General features: G+C 50.1%; 7 protein-coding genes across 7 annotated transcripts; 3 read left to right on the top strand and 4 right to left on the bottom strand.

Moving 5' to 3' along the window:
• Nucleotides 1–77: 77 nt before the first annotated feature.
• Nucleotides 78–748, top strand: FIBRA_03640 (uncharacterized protein; the record flags this gene model as incomplete). Its single annotated transcript, XM_012325473.1, has 4 exons — nucleotides 78–113; nucleotides 167–184; nucleotides 250–417; nucleotides 551–748. 4 exons carry the CDS (start codon nucleotides 78–80, stop codon nucleotides 746–748), a joined length of 420 nt encoding a protein of 139 aa, XP_012180863.1.
• Nucleotides 749–2,141: 1,393 nt separating this feature from the next.
• FIBRA_03641 (uncharacterized protein) lies at nucleotides 2,142–7,069 on the bottom strand (the record flags this gene model as incomplete). Its single annotated transcript, XM_012325474.1, has 15 exons — nucleotides 2,142–2,281; nucleotides 2,332–3,099; nucleotides 3,155–3,262; nucleotides 3,311–3,457; nucleotides 3,508–3,630; nucleotides 3,682–3,810; nucleotides 3,865–4,008; nucleotides 4,065–4,190; nucleotides 4,245–4,358; nucleotides 4,412–4,543; nucleotides 4,596–4,736; nucleotides 4,789–4,902; nucleotides 4,954–5,076; nucleotides 5,134–6,613; nucleotides 6,665–7,069. 15 exons carry the CDS (start codon nucleotides 7,067–7,069, stop codon nucleotides 2,142–2,144), a joined length of 4,194 nt encoding a protein of 1,397 aa, XP_012180864.1.
• A 472-nt stretch (nucleotides 7,070–7,541) lies between these two features.
• On the top strand, nucleotides 7,542–9,105 carry FIBRA_03642 (uncharacterized protein; the record flags this gene model as incomplete). Its single annotated transcript, XM_012325475.1, has 5 exons — nucleotides 7,542–7,841; nucleotides 7,889–7,992; nucleotides 8,052–8,312; nucleotides 8,367–8,982; nucleotides 9,040–9,105. The coding sequence occupies 5 exons, from the start codon at nucleotides 7,542–7,544 to the stop codon at nucleotides 9,103–9,105; spliced, it is 1,347 nt and encodes a 448-aa protein (XP_012180865.1).
• A 104-nt stretch (nucleotides 9,106–9,209) lies between these two features.
• FIBRA_03643 (uncharacterized protein) lies at nucleotides 9,210–12,433 on the bottom strand (the record flags this gene model as incomplete). Its single annotated transcript, XM_012325476.1, has 8 exons — nucleotides 9,210–9,291; nucleotides 9,343–9,477; nucleotides 9,532–9,726; nucleotides 9,780–10,128; nucleotides 10,181–11,045; nucleotides 11,096–11,223; nucleotides 11,491–11,627; nucleotides 11,679–12,433. The coding sequence occupies 8 exons, from the start codon at nucleotides 12,431–12,433 to the stop codon at nucleotides 9,210–9,212; spliced, it is 2,646 nt and encodes an 881-aa protein (XP_012180866.1).
• Nucleotides 12,434–13,578: 1,145 nt separating this feature from the next.
• FIBRA_03644 (uncharacterized protein) lies at nucleotides 13,579–15,119 on the bottom strand (the record flags this gene model as incomplete). Its single annotated transcript, XM_012325477.1, has 7 exons — nucleotides 13,579–13,793; nucleotides 13,848–14,201; nucleotides 14,250–14,259; nucleotides 14,308–14,481; nucleotides 14,537–14,692; nucleotides 14,752–14,941; nucleotides 15,007–15,119. 7 exons carry the CDS (start codon nucleotides 15,117–15,119, stop codon nucleotides 13,579–13,581), a joined length of 1,212 nt encoding a protein of 403 aa, XP_012180867.1.
• A 703-nt stretch (nucleotides 15,120–15,822) lies between these two features.
• Nucleotides 15,823–17,407, bottom strand: FIBRA_03645 (uncharacterized protein; the record flags this gene model as incomplete). The annotated part of the gene is made up of 7 exons (XM_012325478.1): nucleotides 15,823–15,899; nucleotides 15,956–16,213; nucleotides 16,265–16,563; nucleotides 16,624–16,869; nucleotides 16,918–16,940; nucleotides 16,991–17,046; nucleotides 17,122–17,407. The coding sequence occupies 7 exons, from the start codon at nucleotides 17,405–17,407 to the stop codon at nucleotides 15,823–15,825; spliced, it is 1,245 nt and encodes a 414-aa protein (XP_012180868.1).
• Nucleotides 17,408–17,622: 215 nt separating this feature from the next.
• FIBRA_03646 (uncharacterized protein) lies at nucleotides 17,623–20,312 on the top strand (the record flags this gene model as incomplete). Its single annotated transcript, XM_012325479.1, has 10 exons — nucleotides 17,623–17,802; nucleotides 17,861–17,910; nucleotides 17,964–17,989; nucleotides 18,040–18,130; nucleotides 18,181–19,060; nucleotides 19,108–19,233; nucleotides 19,282–19,645; nucleotides 19,697–19,798; nucleotides 19,849–20,195; nucleotides 20,247–20,312. 10 exons carry the CDS (start codon nucleotides 17,623–17,625, stop codon nucleotides 20,310–20,312), a joined length of 2,232 nt encoding a protein of 743 aa, XP_012180869.1.
• Between the last annotated feature and the right edge of the window lie 94 nt (nucleotides 20,313–20,406).

The following is a 20,406-nucleotide window of genomic DNA, read 5'->3' on the forward strand; positions in this document are numbered from 1 at the left end:
AAAATATTGTGCGAAATCCCAACGATGAGAAGTATCAACGGTTCAAGCTAACGAATAACACGATCAAACGCACGATTATGGATCCTCATGGTGTACAAGATTTGATCATTCAAGTGTGTCGGTTTCTTCGTCTCTTCTACTCGGTGGTTTCTGAGCCAGTCCATAGCTTGGGTTCCACAGACAGGTAAACCGGCGCTACTCATGGAGACGAAGGTGTGGGTACTCACAAATACATACCCACCGATGCAGGCAGAAGATTATCAGTCATACTTTGTATTCAAGAAGCGATATTTTGATGATTTACGACTGGGCATTACCATCATCAATGAGATCCTCGAGGTCGAAATACCAAGGAGAGAGAAGGAAATGCGTTCTCTAGAGGAGGCAAAAGCTGCAGATGAAGAAGCGAAAGAGAAGGTGTGTCCGCATCCCTTCTCCTTTATGGCCTGGGTGATATCAGTTAACCCGTGCCCCGATTTTGCGTCTATATCCATGATCTTCCATCCTCTCGTGCACTGACTCACACCACGGCTGTGTGACGCTCGGGCAGGCGAGGAAGGGGTTCATGGACGATCGCAATTCTGTAGCGGCGCGTGCACAACACGAGCGTGCAACGTGGCGCGCGGAAGGAACGCCGAAGGGCCCAACGAAGAAGCCGTTTGGTGCAAAGGTGAAAATGCTAGGAGATCTGAATGCGGCTGACAGTGAAGGGCTCGGATCTGAAGGATGTGGATGCGGGAGGACGTAAAGTCATGGCATGATTACCTTGATGAAAGGATGCACGACATCCAGGACCCCCCTTGCTGTTAATATGTATTTCTGTACATCTAGCTGCTATCCCCCCCATTCGGCACTTTAGTCGTACGGGAATCAATTCTTACTCCCTTCACTCCAAACTTGGTGCAGGGTAGTTTGACTGTGATAACTACAGTTGAGGTTAAACGACGAAAACCCAAACATTGGTTATTGAGATCATCTTTGACACTCATTTTGGCGTGACGAGACCTCAAAGACCTCTGTCACTCTGCCGGATCGCGTCATAACTGAACTAGAAACTTCGAGCTTTGATCTTTATGGAGTTGCAGTGGTTATGATCTCATGAATTGTAAGTACTATCATTGCGCCAGTAATGCAATCGCAACAGTAGTGCAACTACTGAACTTACGACTGCTCCTCCCCCTCTAAAAATACAAATAAAGCATGTATGTTACAAAATACAAGTATTATCACTACTGTGTAGGTCTCATATGAATGAAAAATACGAGAGCGACTTGAATGCCTCCCAAGTGTGTTTTGAGGACTACATCTCAATCAAGAGTGGCCTCGGGTAGGTGATCACCATGTCCGATTGACACAATAATAGACCATCGCCATGCGAAAAACATACACACTCTTATTCTAATTTCTCCGGAATCATCTGCACAGCGAACCCCTCCTGAATCCTGTGTCGAACGATAGCGACTCAAATCTGTGACATTCAGCCACAATCGGCATCGTGAATCTTGACTCAGCTGATGGTAGTGGTGGCGTACTTCGCATAGCTTCGCAGTCCAGCCACTGAACGCCGGACGGACAAGGAAAACGGCATGCGCGGCATTGTGACGGTTGACGTGACGTGCCTCGGGGAAAAGTTGCACTACTGTTGCGATTTTATTTTGCTCTCCGTATTGCTTAATTCTTGACATACTGAGCCTACGAAATTCATGTGTGTACTTTCGAACATTCTGCATCAACTGGAGAAAACTCCGAAACATTCTGGTAATATTTGCACTATAGGGAGCCCCGACACTGAAAAAGTTGCATTGCTGGTGCAATGATAGTAGGGACAGGGTCGGAGCACAAACTCAGTCAAGCTCGGCATGCGTGACAACTCGTAACGTGTTGTGACCGGGTACCACCGATCGGATGGTAAGAGATAGTAGTCGTTCATGTCACGCACTTGTATATCTAAGCTTGATTAACTATCACTTTGAATCATGCAATTTCGCGCTTCAACACAACCGTAAGATGCTCATGCGAACGGCTATTCTGCAATCTTCACATCCAATTCCGTAAAATAACACAAATCGAAGTCGAAACAGTCATGTGTATGTACCGCAACCAATAAAATCACCACGCAAAATCGAAGCGCTCAATCTGCATCAAGCGAACGGATACTTTGACCGGTCTAATCTGGATACTGGGGGCCTATTATTCGGTAATGGTGGCAGGGGAGGGCGCGGAGGCGTTGGAAACTGTGCGAGAGTGGACATAGTAATCTTCATCGGGGCATCACCCGTTTCTGGAAACATAGGTTAATTTTGCTCAACACGGAAGATAGCTACAACTCACCACTGGATTGATCGTACGCCCTGGCTTTCTGTAAAACCACACTTGCCCTTCTCTCACGATCTCTACCCCTTGAACTCGGCATTGTTTTGGCTCGGCTCAAATCGGACGGAGTCCCCAAAACTAGTGGTTTGGGCAACGTGGCAGAGGTAGTTTGTTTTGCGTATGCGTCTTCCGGCGAAACAAGGTCTACGGAATACGCTTGCCCGCTGCTCTCCTCGATGCTCTCTAGTGAGGGGCGAGGTGAGAGGCGCCGCACTGACTGAGGTATTCCACTTTGAGCTTCGGGTTCAATAACTGTTGGCGGAGGCGGGAGTGCAGACGATGGACCTGATCTCCCAAGTGCCGATGACATCCGTCGATTAACAGCGGGGTGAGCGGGGAGTCCAATCATGGTCAATGGTCGTCTCGAAGTCGCTGAAGGGGATATGGACAGCCGAGGGATCGAAGATCCGGCATCACTGGGCAGCGGCGACAAAATTTTGGGCGAGGACACACTAGCAGGTTTGGGTGGCGGGACGGGTCGCATGCTCACAGTGCCTGCGCGAGATCGTAAGCGTGAAGGAGTCGATGTTACATCGAACTGCGATAGCTGCGTTGGAGAGGTTACTTGAGATAGGCCAGTTGGGAGCGGGAACACCATATCATGTAGCTGCGAGTGGCTGAATCGTGGCTTCCTCCGCGAAAGGTGCTGAGTAGTCGTGCCGGTAGTCGAGTCCTGGACCGTCCAGACACGTGGATAAATGGTTAGGAATGGATACAATGCTGGATCTAAGGAGCATGCTCATCAGGTCATATCTAGTTGCGCGGATGGATCACTACACACAAATATCAAAAACGGGATATGAATTTGCTTTAATATTTATTCTAGGCTTTCCGGTTATGTTGGGTGGCACGTTTGGGTAGATTTCCAGGAAAGGGTACATGTTGGGATCTGTATCAGGGTCAGCACAAATCAACTTAACGGTGAGTGCACACTTACACGGGGAGACATATGGATAATAATTAGTCAAAGTCACGCATATACTCGCTGTGGTGATCGGGAAACTGCATGCTTGCCCGGACGATGTATCGGCGGATGATGCGAAAGTGTAGATACATGTCAGATTATGAGGGTAGATCGCAGGATCTGAAACAGGATATCACAGCAAGTACAATAAAGGAGACAGAGAGACATACAAATATCAAAGTGTGGATACGAAACGGTCAATGCCGTAGATATAGCTCCTTGGGAGCTCGAAACATTTGCTAGTGTGGGAGGAGGGTAAATATGTTCTAGATTGTGTGGGTACACTGGAGGGTCTGCAAGGGCGATTAAGTGAGGCAGAACAGTACTAGCCGATCAGTACTCACATGGGCGTAAGATCGGATAGTCGGTGAGCGCAAGAGATATCGAGCTAATTTTGCGCACAGTCGTAGACATATCAACAAAATGAGAGGGCGGGTAGATGTTCTCCAGGTTCCAAGGATAAATTGCTGGATCTACACTCGTTGTAAGTGATTATAATTTGGAGCAGTCATGCATTCAGAACTTACACGGCACAACTGCTGGGTATTCAGTATAAAGGCTAACCACGACGTCTGTCTCAGAGAGTGGGGAAGATTTGGTGAGGACAACAAGTTCATCCGCAGTCAACAATGGATAGATCTCAGAAAGGTTATGAGGATAGACGGCGGGATCTAAGAATGCGTTCCACTCGTCATATTTTGACTCAGCGAAGGATCACACCACTCACATATGTTGAACCTGGGATATGGCACAACCCGTTCATTAACATACGTGATATCTTTCTCGATCAAATCATTCAAAGTCGCAGAGCTGGGATAAATGTGTGCAAGATTGTGGGGATACACTGCTGGATCTAGACAGAAATTGAGCATACCGCAAACGAGAATGAGAGCGCAAGATGACCCACAAATCTCAAGCGCTGGGTAGGATATCAGAAGTCGTGTTTCAATCGCTGCGGGCGCAATATCCCTTACTACTCTAGGATAAATGTTTTGCAGGTTGTGTGGATATACTTCTGGATCTATTTCCCCAGCTCTCAGTATTATAAAGACCATAAATGTTGAGACAGCTCACAGATATCAAATGTAGGATACGAAAGGGAAAGACGAACATCCACCGAGTTGACTCCAATGGACAAAGCCTCGTCAAAGACGGTGCGACTCTCCGGGTAGATCCTTTGCAAATTCCAAGGATAAACAGCTGGATCTACATGATTCAAACCTCAGACACGACAAGATTCAATAACAGAAATACTCACATAGCTCAAAGGCCGGGTACTGCACTCCCATTCGAATGACAGGTGCCTCGACGGGACATACCGTCCTCTGGGTCCGCTTCTGCTCAATTCGTTCATCGGGAAACGCCGGGTAAATATCGAAATGGGGATATACTGCTGGATCTAGTGACCAGAATTGAATACGATATCAAAAGGTATGACGTCGAGGACGTACAAATTGTGAGGACAGGGTAAGTCACTCTCAGAACGGCACGTGGCATCTCGCCGACTCCACCCACGACTCTCGACAGAGGAGGGTACAAGGAAAAGGAAGGATACACTGCGGGGTCTGATTCAAAGTTAGTAGTTCGCATTGACAAAGACCAAGGCGAAAACGTACACAGGTTGAAGTAAGGATATTTCGACCCATCTGCAGCCTCAGGAAGGTTCGTGGAAGACTTCACGTAGGGCCATACCTGCTTCCACACTGGTACAGACGACGGTAGTTCTGGCACAGCAGTTTCTGACGTTTCAGACGGGTTAGACATAATGTGTGGTCAAACATAATTGCACAACGGACCATTCTGGTACGGGAATGTCAGCCTAGACATAGGCAATGTAGCATCTTGAATTTGGTATGGCCAAACGTGAGGCCACGGCGACCCACCACGGGCATTGTAGTATGGAAACGCCAATCTGGATGCAGGCGAAGTAACTTCCTGCGTTTGATATGGCCAAACATGACACCAACTTTGTGTTGAATCCAGCCGAGATGTCAAATCGACCGTGAGACTACCCGTATACGGACGTAGTCGTACTGGCAAAGGAGACGAAGGAACGCTTAGGATACTCCTCGCGCCAAGATCAGGCGAAGGGACCCGGAACTCGCTGTGCACAGGCGATGGTGCATACGATGGAGGACCCCAAGAAGTAGCCGTAGAAGGAGTGGGTGGAGCACTGTGCAAGCCACGAGCTGCAACGTCGGGGGAGGGCACGCGGAACTGAATATCGACCGGAGAGACAGGGTACGAAGGTGGTCCCCAGGAAGTCGCCGTGGACGGAGTAACAGGACGACTGAACACACGTCTTTCGGCAATACCAATGGACGGCGTATATACGGAGGCAGCGAGAGGAGAAGGGGGGTAAGACAGCGGGGCACCCCAGCTAGTGGCTGTGGACGGTGTAGGAGGAACATCGGACATAGCACGTTGTGCGATATCGGGCGAGGGTAGGCGCCAGACAATCGATGCGTCGTCGTCGTCAATATCATATTCCGGAGGGCCGACAGAAGATATAGACCATGCGTAATCGTCTAAGTTAAGCTCAGATTGGGCGTCGGGTGTCTCGATGTCTCCCATTGTATTCGGCATATTTGCAGCATCGAGACTCGTCTGCCCTGTAGCAGCCAGCGGGCTTGGACCTATGGATGCGCTTGCGCGCCATGAGTGCACGAATGTATCAATATCCTTCCGAGCCGTCTTCGGTTCTTCCTCTTGAACAATAGGCGATAAGCTGCGCAACTGCGCCTCCTCAGACGGGCTTGGGGGAGATGGACCACGGAATAACCTAGATCCAGACACGACAGAAGCGACCTCAAACCGATCCACTAAAGATAATTTTTTCGGACCAGTCCTGCGAGCGTTTGCGAGCCCCCGCAGGTGTTGTGTTTGTGAGGTATTGTCCACTTGTTCATCCATCTCCTCGTCCAGGAATGTTGTCCTGCTCTCGCCGCGCCAATGAGATAATGACTGACGTTGAGAATGAGCTACCGAATGGGGTACATCCGCGGCCTCCTTGCGAGGAGAAGCTACCCAAGCCTCATACCAGCGTGCCTTCGCTAGATCAATGTCGAACTCGATCTGACCGCCGATGGGTAGCTGTTGTTGCGCAGACACAGGTGAGCGAGCCTCGAAGAGGTGAGCCCAAAGTATATGCCAAGACTCATCCGAGATTCGAGGGTACAAAGAGACACCATTGTGAATGGTGTGTAGATAGAGACACAAACCAGTGACGCTCGGTAAATTGAACTCGCGCGCTATTGCCCCAAGTTGACCTCCCATCTGAAGAAGCGTCTAGATGAGGTTCACTCGAAGCAAACAGAGGATACTCACGGTGGGAAATAGAGGCATAAGAATACCTTGTGAGAGCCTGCCTGCGGTACCAGAAGATAGTGTATGGCCTAGACGACCGCGTTCCCTCGCGAATGAGACAGGAGGAATGACAACGACAAGCCATTTGATAGCGGTACGTTGGAATATCCTCTCGCGATGTTCGCGGCCGCTGGAGTTGATATATGCAAGTGAAGGCTTTCGGTACAATGGCGCCGGGGTCTCCGCTGTAGCAGCGTAAGGAGATGCAAGCTCTGCGTCTGCAGCATGTACATTGTGCGCGTAACTTGATGAGTGTTGCTGCGAGTTGAAATCGTTGTCTGTTTCTGGAGGTGTTAAGGGATGCGGAGGACGAGGTAGCTCAAACAAGTAAGGCTTTTGAAGGGGGTTGGATAAGAAGTGGGACATTAGTGGGACAATTAGCTGGAGCCCAGAAACGAAATGAATGGAGGGGGGACAGGAGCTTGCTGGCTAGCAGCAAGTAGTGCGGAGACGAGTTGTCTGGCGCAACCAAGTTGAAGTAAGGCTAGAAGGGTGACAGATGCTTCAGCATGACTGATGTTATCACGGAATCCCATCCACATACACAGGTTGGTAATCCCTAGGGAAACCGTGTCAATATTATGCCTTCCTGGACAGCGAGCGCGGTGGCTCTGTGAGCGACGGGACGTGCTCGTGGGAGGCGAGAGCGAAAGAGCAGATGGCTTGCCGTGTCCATGGCAGCGCAAACGCTCCCATCCATCTTGACTACCTTTTTTGGATAAGCAGACGGACGCACGTGCACCGCGCGACAGACGCGTCCCGCCGCGCGCCTCATCCACCGCCACAGCCAGGCCACTGCAGCCCCTGGTGCTCACCTTCTGTAGTCACGAGAACAACGATGGAGAACAGCCTTGCTCAGATCTCCAGTCTGAACCAGAAAGACAAGGCTTCCGCATACCAATCTATCCTCCTCGACCTGTTTGCACGTCCCGATCAGTCATCTCTTGCTGCAGATATTCATGTTCTTATTGAAAATGTCATGCATGAAAGCGTTGGATTGGTCATTGGCAGACAAGTCCTTTCTGAATTAGTCAAGGCATTGGAAGCCGGGCGGATCCAAGATTTTGATCTACGCAAGCAAATCATCCAAGAAACTATCCATACCGTGCAGCCCCGCATAGTGAGCTACGAGGAGCAGGTGAGCTAGCAATTAGCTCGGCAAGCGGAGTTCTGAAGCCTGTACAGGCAAACTCGCTCCGGTTCCTGCTTGCTGATCAACTGGAATCCCAAGAAGGATGGAGCGATGCTGCGCGCGTATTAATGGGTATCTCTTTAGATTCTGGGCAGCGGTTAGCTAATTGGCTTTGTGAGGTTTCTTTACTGGTGTGCTGACAGATTGTCTATCCAGTCCAGACGAAGAAAAATTCCGCATATACTTGCGCATTGTTCGGCTTCTGCTTGAGGACGAAGAATCTGGGCAAGCAGAAACTTATTACAACCGTGCTGCTCTCCTCGCGCCCTCGACATCTGATAAGGAGGCTCTCCTCCAATTCAAGCTCTGCCAGGCTCGTATAAGTGATTATTCCCGCAAATTCTTAGAAGCTGCAAGTAGATACCACGAGCTGAGCTATATTGCTGACATTGATGAAGATGAACGTAGACAAGCTCTGTGAGTGACCACTCCACCAATATGTCGAATATCTGTCAGCTCATATTAAGACAGTTCTGCAGCTATGACATGCGCCATCCTCGCACCAGCAGGACCCAATCGATCTCGGGTACTCGCATCGCTTTGTCGAGACGAACGCACTGCGGAGCTCCCCTCGTATAATATATTGCTAAAGATGTTCCACGATCGCATCTTACGTTCTGCAGAAATCAAAGAGTTTCAGGAAACTCTCAAGGCGCACCAGCTTGCCAAGATAGAGCTTTCTTCGAACGACCGTTTGGCGTCTGCCGTTGCAGATGATATTGACACCGTCGATCCAAGCGCCAGTAAGCGCACAGGCCCTTCCACCGTGCTTGATCGCGCTGTTATGGAACACAACCTTCTCGCAAGCTCCAAAATCTATAACAATATAACATTCGGCGGGCTGGGTGCATTGCTTGATTTGACCTCAGGCGCTGCGGAGACGATGGCGAGGAAGATGATCGAACAGGGCCGTCTGAAGGGCTCAATAGACCAGGTGGAGAAGTTGATTTGGTTCGAAGCTACTAGGGAAGAGGATGATGCACAAGGAAAGGCAGGAGGGTTGGGTGACGTTGAGCAGACCGCCGAGGACACTGGGGCACAATTCACAAAGCGGTGGGATATGCAGATTCGTATGACCGCAGCGAACGTAAGTCGATTTGAATTCAAAACAGATGTCTTTGGTTTCATACTCTGCTCCACTCAGGTTGAGTCAATCATCCAGCACTTGACGGAAAAGGGGCTTGTGAAGTTTGCAGCGGCCGAGGCGTAGATCTTGTATTATCACAGAGTATTGTTAGGTAATGATAGCTGATGTCCACCAGTACTTGTAACAAGAATACATAGCATGTCAGAACGATAGCAAAGACAACGACCTCAAGCATCCACTTTCCGCCGCTTTTTGGCGCGTTCCCGCTTCGCTTCAAATTCGTGCCATTCGCCTTCCATCGTGGACAAACTGTACGACACCAATGAGTAACGTTCGCAGAAACGATGTCCTTGTACATACCTAACGGGCGCAGCGGGGGACGGTGGCTCCCGGTTGAAGTAGGGTGCTTCAAGCGCCTGCACAGCAGTTACCCTCCGCGCAGGGTCATATGTTAGAAGACGCTCTGCTAAGTCAAGCCCCATGGGGGAGAGCCATCTTTGAAAAGAAAATCAGCATGCCAGAAAAACGCTCCGAAAAGTATCGGCTGACTTCTCAAATAGCTGTCTGAAATGATTTGGTATTGTTTCCTTGGGCTTAACAAGTTCATACCAAGGTAGAGACATCATTCCTGGCCAGTGTTCAACAACTGGGGTGCCAAGTATCTTGTAGATGACATCCAACTGATGTATTTCGTCATTTCCTTGGAATACAGGCTTCTTAGTGAAGAGTTCCAACATGATGCACCTGAGAGTGTATGTCAGAATTGAAGAAAGATAAGTAGGAAAATATGAGCAAACCCTGCGCTCCACATATCGACCTCTGGTCCGTAGACGGTTGTGCCTAACAAAAGCTCTGGAGGTCGATACCACAGAGTTATGACACGATTAGTGTAGTCGCTCCGACGACGTTTCTGGTAGAAGCGCGCCAAACCAAAATCACCGAGCTTGAGCTCGCCGCGATTGTTGATGAGAATGTTCGAACCCTTAATGTCTCGGTGAATTACCCCTTTGTGATGCAGGTACGCAAGCCCTGCTAACATTTGTCGACAGAAAGACTTCAAGTGTGCTTCCGTAAAAGTGAACTGAGTCTGTGAAAGGACACCAGTTAAGTCGTGGTCCATGTACTCGAAAACCATAAACACGGAGCCTGTAAAGAGTGATTAAATCACTTGAAATACTGAGATGAGATTGGTTCATACCATTTGATACCATCATCTCGTAGAGCTGAACAACGTTATCGTGGCGCAAAGACTGCAGCAGTTTGATTTCCCGCATAGCTGTCACAGGGAATCCATCTCTCTCGGCTTCCATGCGAATCTTCTTCAATGCCACAAACCTCCCATCCCTTGAATTACGCGCTTTCCAGACTTGTCCAAATGTGCCCTCGCCTACCTGGTTGAGGCAATCGTATACGCCATATCTGACTGGGGTAGAAGGCCTCGTGTATTCCGCCACCGTGACGTCATGCTCCCGTTGCAATGCCTGTGATGGCCGGGAGCTACCTACATGACCATTACCATTGGCGAGGGGCACGCGCTGTTCAACTACAACAACCGCGTCTTGGGGAATCAAAGCTTTGGACTGATCTTCTATGGGTATTTCCGGCTCCTTCTTTTGCAAGTCGTGAGCTCGATTCACGGAATGAATGTCCCCTGGTTGCTGTTGTGAAGGAGTTGGATCATGCGTAAACGAGATATGTAGACTTGATTGTGGGGCCTGAACAGATGGAACGAATCGAGGTATCGACGGCGGTGGGGTGATTAGTGGTGGTTGTCTTCGAAGAACAGGCTCGCTTTCATCGTCCTCGTCGCCAGGGAAAAATCTCTTCACGGCAGAGCTGGGTTGACCAATAGGCTTAAAGCCTGCATTCTTTGTGGAAGAAATCCGTGGCAAAGCCGGAGAAGGAGGTTGACCATGCGGTGCCGCTGGCGATGATGACCTAGATCTAGGCCGTAACTCGTTCTGTTCGGAGGCCGCTGGCACACTCGACGGAGGTGGCATAGTAGCCGATACATTGCTGTGTTTGTCGTGCTTGTCCAGTTTCTGAGGTGATGTATACCGACGCTATGCACCGGCTGAATGAATAATACATCATAAGATCAAAATCAACTCACTTCAGAACGCTTGCCATTTGTGCTCGCTCTGCTCCTGTACATATCGCGTTTGCCACTAGGAAATGCCGTCTCACGAATTTTGTCTAGAGGTATAGCACTAATAGGTGTCGCCATGGGCAGACGATGCACTGTTCGGGGTCTGTCAGTAGGGCTCCTACTGGGGCTCCAGCTTCTGCTCCTGCTACTACTAGTAACGGTAGAAAAACTTCGTCTGCGGGCCCGACCTCGACTGTCGTCACTCCGGGGAGATCGAGGAGACATCGAGGGAGAGCGGGAGTATCTCCCGCGTGTATACCCATTCCTTTTTCGGCGTTTCGGCGTTGGGCTGTGACTACGACCCCCGAGGGGACTTCCGTCCCTGCGATTATGCCGGGGAGTATCGGCTGAAAGCGAACCATCTCTAGAGGAACGTCTGGAATAGTATGACTCAGCTGGAGAACGCGAACGGCCTCGAGAAAGGGAACGTCGTTGGCGACGCTTGCTCGATTTAACGATCTTCTTGGAGGACTTAGGATCGTCCCGTCGAGTCCAGCTAACAACGATTATGAAAAGAGCACATCTACAGTGTGCAAAAACGACCCACTTGTTCAGCTGACTATCATCTGCCCGCCAATCTCGTTTCTGTTTGTTGTTCTTCTTCCCTTTTCCACCCCTGTTGTGGCCGATGTTTTTGCTCGATTTTTGGTTTCGCTGACTTTGGCTTCGGCTGTTCGGCTGCCATGAAGCAGAAGGCTCCCAAGAACGATCTTCGCCACCATGCCGCGAACCTTCAATATGAGTCCCAGACCACTGTCGAGAGGGTGGTTCATCCCAGCTTGGAGTGAGGCTCTCACCGTGTCGTGATTCTCGATGCTTCCATCCTGAATCAGCACCATCTCTTGAGGCTTCAGCGGGAGCACCAGATCGCTGTCGAGACGTTGATTCGTCCCAAGCCGGGGTGAGGCTCTCAGCATGTCGCGATTCCCGAGTTCGCCAACCCGAGTCAGGGACGTCCCGACGACCCCCCCTCGTCCAACCACCATCTTGCCTGTCCTCAGAGAATCTTTTATGACGCTTCTCCCCCTGACTCCCCTCATCGGCACCATCCCCACGCCACCTATCGTATTTAACTCGGTCAGGCGGCCACGACGCCTCGACAAACGTTGACGACTCAGACTCGTGGTCAATGCCATACGGCCGAGCAGCGGGTTCCCAGTAGTCCAAAACTTCCCGAGAACGACGGCTGTGACCATCTTCACTTGAGTGCTTGTAGTGGTCATGCGATGTCTGAGCACTATCCGTAGGCCGCCAGCCATCAGTATCACGACGAATGTGGGACGACGAGCTTTCCTGTAGCATGTCGAAGGGGGTGTGAAAGAAGTGATAGCCTGTTTATCTTAGGATGATGAGGGAAAATAAGTCCTCGAGATGGGTTCAAGAGCAGAGGTCGTGGTGGGTGACGAAAGGAGATCGCCTCTTTGCCGGCCACAGCAACAGGCTGTCTCTGGGACCAACCTTGTTCAAACACAACGTGTTCAATGCGGTAGCGGTTCGAGGATAAGGTGATGGGAAGGAGCGAAGTCGGACGCTCGCGTTACGTGTCGTGACTGGTGTTGGATGGAGGGTCAAGGGATCCCCTAAAGTCGTCGACGCAGAAATGGCCGAAAGCACGGCACTAGCCAACAACTGGACTCAGTTGGCAATGTTTATAGGCATTCAATATCACTCAGTAGAGGGACAGTTCAACACTGGCAGGATTTTTATGCAATCCGCGAGGAGCAAACGAACATCAGCACAGTATCGGATATACCAGCCAGGGTCAGAGCTAGAATATTGCACTTACAATAAGAACTAGTAGATGCTAATGTTCATACCGGGACAATATACCAACAAGTTGACTTTGCGTTTGACAAACACAGCCTTGAAGAACCGGGAAAGAACCAACCACTGGTGAGGAAGGAAAGGAGAACGCAACTTTCCGCGCGAACGTCAAGAATCCACCAATATACGCTCATCAGTCCATGTCCTCCGTAATCAAATGCTCCACCAAATGTTGTGGCAATTGTAGGCATGCATTGCTGTTGACGACATGTTATCCAACTGGGCGAACTGAGGGGCGTGGTAGAAAGCACGGCTGCGTGAACGAGAAATTTTGTTTTTTTTTTTTTGCCCGCCGCCACATCATCCAGCAATCCGAAGGGCGACATATCTAAACAAGATCTACCTCAACTTCACGGCAGTATACATTATAGAGAGCTGTGCTACTTGATACAAAATTTATACAGAGCTTGTTTACTGAAAGTTACACTGCGGCGTGTCTCCACTGGGCCCCACGACTCGCCGAGCTAGCTGATACTGCAGAAAGGCCCTGGCAAGATCGACATGGCTCGCTGCAGGATTAGTATTTTGCTCCATGATACTCTCCGCATTGTGATATCTGGAAAATGAACTTCTCTCTTGTCCAGGTGCGAACAACTGCGCAACGAGAGAGCAGTCAGCACGGCCTAAGGACAAGAAATATAGGGACGCGCCTTCACTGTCGTGTCAATTCCACTGACTGCCACCAGAGGCAGATGAGGATGGCCTTCAACGACATTTACAACACTGCTATCGCCTTCCAGTATATCACACAACCGGCCTGACACCTTGTCCCATATAAAAAAATTGCCATCGTCTGAGCCTGAGACAACAAATTCGTCACGAGGGCCTAGAAAGTTAACTGCATAATCACTGTGAGCGTTAGACCAAGAGGTATGAGGGATTGAACACTCACCATCCTTTACTGTTTCTACATTGCAAGCTCCAGCGAAGCGAGAACGAGGAAGCACAATGGGGGCTTTCGACGAAAACCTACTCTCTGTGTATTGCGCCTGTTCTTCCTGTTCTTCCTTTTCTACCTCTTCGTCCGGACCAGCCCAGTGTCGCGCGTCATCCTCAGTCATGTCAGTATCTTCGGACAAGATACGTTCAATGTCTTCCTCCATCCGCATTTCGACGTCAGATGTCACGAAAACGTCATTTCCGGTAGCATCATTGTTCCGGAGGATAGAAGAGCTCTTTCCGGACAACGCTGCAGGTTGAGAATTGTCGAGAGTTGAGTAAAGATATACAGCATCGGAGCTGTATGCTACTCAGTGTGAGCAGACTGCAGACATCCAACGATAGGGCGACCTACACAATAACACCTATAAGAGAGTCAAAAAGTGACGCAACTGCAGCGCCATGAGTCTGACCTCGTGGCCGTTACTGTTTGCCATTCGTGCTCCTGTGATGTGTTCGTAGTCTCCCTGCTCGCCTGTGGCACGTCCAAATCTCCTGACGCACGTAGTCACTCCGTCAGGATCCGGCGCCATGCCCCATTGTTCTTGGAAAGATTTTCCTGCGTGTCGTCTATCGAACAAATAACCCTATCCGACGTAATCAAACATCGCCTTGACATCACTGCGCATGACCACGACTTACATACGGAGATTCTCCAGCAACCACGAACTGGTAAGGGGTGAGAGGCGACAAAGCAATGGTGTTGAGCTCATGATTCATCCGAACGAGAGGTGCAGGACAGGAGCCAGAGTGGCAGTTGTGTGGTGCACGCAGGTCGTGTTGGCGCACAGTTCCATCCTAGCGTACGAATGACGATCACGATGAGAGCGTTGTGCTAACGCAACGTGGATACATACCTCTGCCACCGTCAGAAACAAGTCAGGGCTTTCTTCTGTCACTATTCGCTTCACTCGACGGTTGTGACAACGCAATACATGGATATTGGCTTCGCGACTGCTGTAAGCGATTTCGCCGCTATGAGCAGGAACAAAAGTAGAGGCTCCAATATCGGATATTCGTACTTGCTTGTCGCCTGCGACGGTTGCTCTGAGTCATGGTCAGTGTGTCGTCATGATTTTGTATCGAAATGTAACAAACGCTCTAATGCTTACATTCGAGAAGAATTTGGGAGCATTTGTGCATTGAAGATATTTGCGCGATGCCCTGTGTATATGAGAGCATCACATGCGAATGGGTAATCGTACGCCGAATCGCCATTTCTCATCCTCCATAGCCGTACGCTGACCTGCCGATATAATTCCGTGTAACTGCAGCGTACGTATGGACTTACGTCGTATCGTCCCCGCCACTTATCAATAATTGACCATTTTGAGCCCACGAGAGCGCATTAACACAGCTGCAAGAGGTGACCTTAGTAGATGAGGAAGCATATATCAACCCACGTACCCGGTGTGTCGATTAGTATCATCCCCGAGAACGTTGACTCTGTGAAGGGGCTGTTGTAAGGATCTGAACAATAGCTGCTCCTTCCACCTGCGTGATATGCATATGGAAGGAGTGGATGCTCGAATATCGATCTCCCGAATCATAATACCACGAGTGGTGAAGTGAAAAAGTACAAACCACCGTGGCTGTTGTGTACACAATGAGCCTTTCAACTCTTAAGTACGATGATAGACTTCCGACATGGATTGTAGGTTCAAGCCGTCAGAATTGTCAGTTGTTGAGCTCACCACTTGCAGTTGTCGAGACAGATCTAGGAGACGCGTAGAACAGACGCCTGCCGATTCTATAAGGCGCGGCTTATAAGCGCGGGCGCCATGCAAAGCCCAAGTCAAGAACTAGATTAGGTTTATCTTTTGCACAGAACAAGAATACCATACAATTGATGCAAAACACAGCACGCGCATCCATGGAATCAAATGCAGGACATAATCATGATATGTATGGCGATATGAACAACACGTTTAAGCGGCCTCTGCGAAACCAACAGCATTCCTGCCCAGGTCGTAGACCGTATAGTAACGACGAAGGAAAACATCGCCTAGAAATCAATGAGCTTAGTCCCTACTCGCTCGGCGGACTAATCTATCTACTCACCAATGATCCAGAGTGAATCGCCTCCTGGCATCTGGATATCCATGGGTGTAAATGCAGACATACAAGTACCTTGAACCTCTAGCACGTAGTCAGTCCCCTTCAATGGATAGGGCTTGCCATTGAATGTCAGGACGAGCTCCGGAAGGCTAGGAACCTTCGAACAATCGACGGTGTATTGGCCGTTCCATTGTTTCTGAGCACCGATTTGAGTGTTGATCATCTCGGCAATGTCGGTCGGGAGAGCAATCAACGATGTGCCTACCAGGAAAGTCAAGAATGATGGTGAGTGAAGTGGACGATTCGTCTTACCAGTATCAATAGCAGCGCCAGTATGCTCGAGGTCAAGTTCATCATCACCGAGAGCAACTTTCTGAAGTTCTACCTCCCAGTACGCCTTGCGGCGAACAGGCACGTAGTCGATCGAACCGGTGTAGGCAGTTCTGTCGATGCCACCGAAGACAGCCTCACCACCATCTTCCTCCGATGAACCCAATCGGAAAGCAAACACGGGCTCGTCGATCAACTTTTGGGCAACCATCTCATAGAATGGGGGGGTCATGTGGTTAACGGATATTGTATCATAGCCGAGACCCAAGATACCATCGAATCTAGCAAAATGATGGTCCAAGATTACGAAAGCTCCAAACAGAATGCGAACTCGCACTTACTTGCCAAAAGCAAAGGCAAGGCCGGGTTCCTTGGTGGCCTCGGCGAAGTCCTGGTGTTTGATGCTAAGATCTCCAATCTTGAGAAGATCCTGCGACACGAAACCCTCCATGGATCCCGAGCCGTATTGGATGGAAAATTCGCTGCCATTGGCCTTATAGGTTGTCGAGGAGCTGGAATCGTATTTCGCGTGAAGGAAGCAGGCAATAGAAGTGCACTTGGAACTAGGGACCCAGAGATTACTCGATCTATGAATACAGTTAGCCAATAGATATGTTCAGATAGATATTTCCTACCCGGTGTCGAGAATGACTTTGAACTGCAATGACGTCAATAGAGGGACGGGTTATCGCATGAGTATGGACGCACCGACTGCGCAGGAGTGCCTAGCTGGATCTCGGCAAAGTACTGAGCGTTCATGAAATCTACGAATAGTGGCATAATCAGCGAGTGCGTGGCAACAAAAGAGCGTTCGCAATCAACGAGACACTACGACATACTGCTCAAGGGCACATTGTGGCCGCCATTAACGAGAATCTCCTCCTGCGTCCAGAGCAAATCCTCTCCGTCTTCGTGCACAGGGCGGGCGAGTACCATATTGCGTCCGAGGCCCCCAGCACCCACGAGAGGCATCTGAGCCTGACCACCATACTTCTCGGCAAGGTAGGCCGTCTCGAGGGTGGGATTGCCCAAGGACTGGGGCAACTTCTGAAGCTTCAGCTTATGCACGCCATTTGCGGCAGCAACGAAGGGGAGGAGCAGGAGGGGTGCAACCTTGAGCAACATGGTGGTGGGAGGCAAGAGGATGCTACGACTGCGTTCCCGCTCGGTTCGCCTCTTGACTTGGAAAGTGCCGGCGCATCACCGGTTGCGGGATGGGGCCGGCGCCGTACGGCCGGCATCTGCCGAATGCGCCTCCTGCGCCGGTCTGGACGAACAAAGTCGACTTGGTGCAGCGACCAGCGTTCGTGCTTCTCTCATGAACCCTCGCAGCGCACCACATGTTATCGCAACGCACTCTCAGCCCGCCCGATGTGGATGCTGACAGTCTCAACAACCTCGAACGCCTCTTGTTCTCCCAAGCCGTGCACGAATATGGATCGCAGGCATGGCAGGAGGTCTCCAGTGTACTCTCCAGGCATCCAATGATCTCGCGTCCCAAACATTTCTTTTCCATCCAAGTCAGCCCCTTTCGTATATTGCGTGGCTTTCCAGATTGAATCAATCATCTGTATCTAGACGTGCCCTGCTATATATGCTCAGCTCATGTGTGATGCTGGCCTGGAATGGTCAGTTGTTCGTCTCCAGCATGATATCATCATATTAAATATATATGCTGAAGTTCTGCGGAAAATGCTGTCCCGCGCGGTATGCACTGACAACATGTCCTTTATCCATGGAGCTCATCTTACCTGCAGCTCCTGAACATCTCAATTTGGCGCAGTACCACTATCGACGACGCGTTCAAGAGTTGAGGGAGCTGATAGCGGCTGAGGACAAGAAATTCAAGTGCGTGAGTTCGATGCTGTTTATCATGCACGTACCTCACACCCAGGTAGAAACCTGGTTCAAGAAATTGATGAAATTCGTGCTGGGCTATGGGATGATAGAATTCGTTTGAAGCTCGGTATGGATCCCACTTCGCAAGTATCTTCCCCCGCAGAAGATGGACAAGAAGTTGAGCCCGCCTCGCCTGGCAGACAAGATCAATTTTCGGACGAGGCAAGAGGCGAGCGATCTTGTAGTCCGCAACGAAAGCCAGAATCTGAAGAGAATCAGCAGCAAGAGCTAGCTCAGGCGATTGCGTCAGAGCAAGTGGCAGAACAGGCACTGGTACATGGGATGATGCATGAGCCGGTGCTGGCGCAGGAACTTGTGCCTGAGCCTGAACCTGAGCCTGAGCCTGAGCCTGAGCCTGAGCCTGAGCCTGCACTCGTCCCAGAGCCAATGCCAGAGCCACAGCCAGAGTCAGATCCACAGCCAGAGTCAGATCCACAGCCAGAGTCAGACCCACAGCCAGAGTCAGACCCACAGCCAGAGTCAGATCCACAGCCAGAGCCAGAGCCAGAGCTTGAGCCAGAGTATGAGTTCGAGCGTGAGCAAGCGCGAGCACAAGTACAAACTCGAGGATCCGAAGAAGAGCAACAGCAGGCGCAAAAGCAAGAGTCCGAGCAAGGACAAGAACGAGAACGAGAACGAGAACGGGAACGAGAACGAGAACAAGAACGAGAACGAGAACAAGAACAAGAACGAGAACAAGAACGAGAACGAGAACAAGAACGAGAACAAGAACAAGAACGAGAACAAGAACGAGAACAAGAACGAGAACAACAACAAGAACGGGAACGAGAACGGGAACAAGATCGAGAACGAGAACAGGACCCAGTGCTTGAATCAGAAGTTCAGCAGGTACCAGAGCCAGAACTCCCAGTGCGCATGGTAGGTCAATATCCTGGTTTGCATTCAGCACGTATACCTCTGTTTAGGTATCGGACGGAGCTGTTACATATGAAGACCAAAACGCGCTCGCCGATCATGAAGAGGCATTGCAAGCTCAAGAAATTGTTACTCAAGAGAACATTTTGAGTCTAGACGAGTCTCATGACACGATCGTACGTCGACGATCAGTTTCTCAGACAGTATCTTACATGCGTTCTCAGATGTCGCAAGAGGATCATAGTTCTGATGCGGCCGAGGTCGCTGGCGCACTAGTGGCTTCCTCTCCTCATGCTGAGGAAGATCAGGAGATGGCTGACGCCGAGGACGTTGACGAACACTTAGAACAGGTTCCCGATGAACCGCAACAGTCTCCCACCAGTGCACCTGACATTGTTGCTGAAGAACTGCTCGTGAGGCAAGAAGATGAGGTGGACGAGCCTCTGGCGCCTGAGAATGTTGATGAACAGCACAAGACTCTTGTGCCTATCGCGGATGCACCGATGCAGGAAGGCCAATTAGAGCCAGAACCACCATCAGAAGTTGACCCAGCGCAAACGACTGACGAAGAGCCTTTGCGTAACGAAGGTACAGGGCGTGCTTCGTTGACTTTACTTTTCTGTGCTAATGTTCTACAAGCTGGGAAGCGGAAGGCGTCCGACGTCGAAGGAATCCAAGAGTCTCAGCGCGAGAAAAAGCGCATTCGCGAAGATTCTGTAGTTATGGAGGATGAGGAAGCTGGTACAGTGCACTGTATTCTCTTTGCTGTTCGTGTCTTAGGATGTGCGCAGGTCCCAATACTGGTGCAGTTCCTAAAACAGGTCGCCGCCCTGGCCGCCCAGCCGCAACGGACAACCCCATCGTCTCCAAGCGGTTCCAGAATATGATTGGGATGCTGCATTCACAGATCTCCCAGCATAGGAATGGCAACATATTTCACAATCCCATCCGCAAGATTGAGGCACCAGATTATCATGACATCGTCAAGCGGCCGATGGACCTCAAGACCATTAAGGCGAGAATCAAAGATGGCCTCATTTCAAATTCGCTCGAGTTCCAGCGAGACGTCTATCTCATGTTCGCGAATGCAATCATGTATAACCGACCCGGCTCGGAAATCTCAAATATGGCGGAGGAGGTGAGTCATGCGCATTCTGATGTCTTGACAGGAATGCTGACCAAAGACAAGATGATGCTTGCGAGTGAGATTCAGATAAATACGTTCCGACAGACAGAAGGTTTCCATCGCATATAATCTATAATCCCAAAAAGTACACAAAAAGTACACATATGCTACATCGACCGACTATAACAAGTACATTGTATTCTACCATAAAGAGTGGATGATC

Source organism: Fibroporia radiculosa (genome assembly GCF_000313525.1).
Source record: "Fibroporia radiculosa TFFH 294 genomic supercontigs, scaffold2149, whole genome shotgun sequence".
In the NCBI taxonomy this organism is placed as follows: domain Eukaryota; kingdom Fungi; phylum Basidiomycota; class Agaricomycetes; order Polyporales; family Fibroporiaceae; genus Fibroporia; species Fibroporia radiculosa.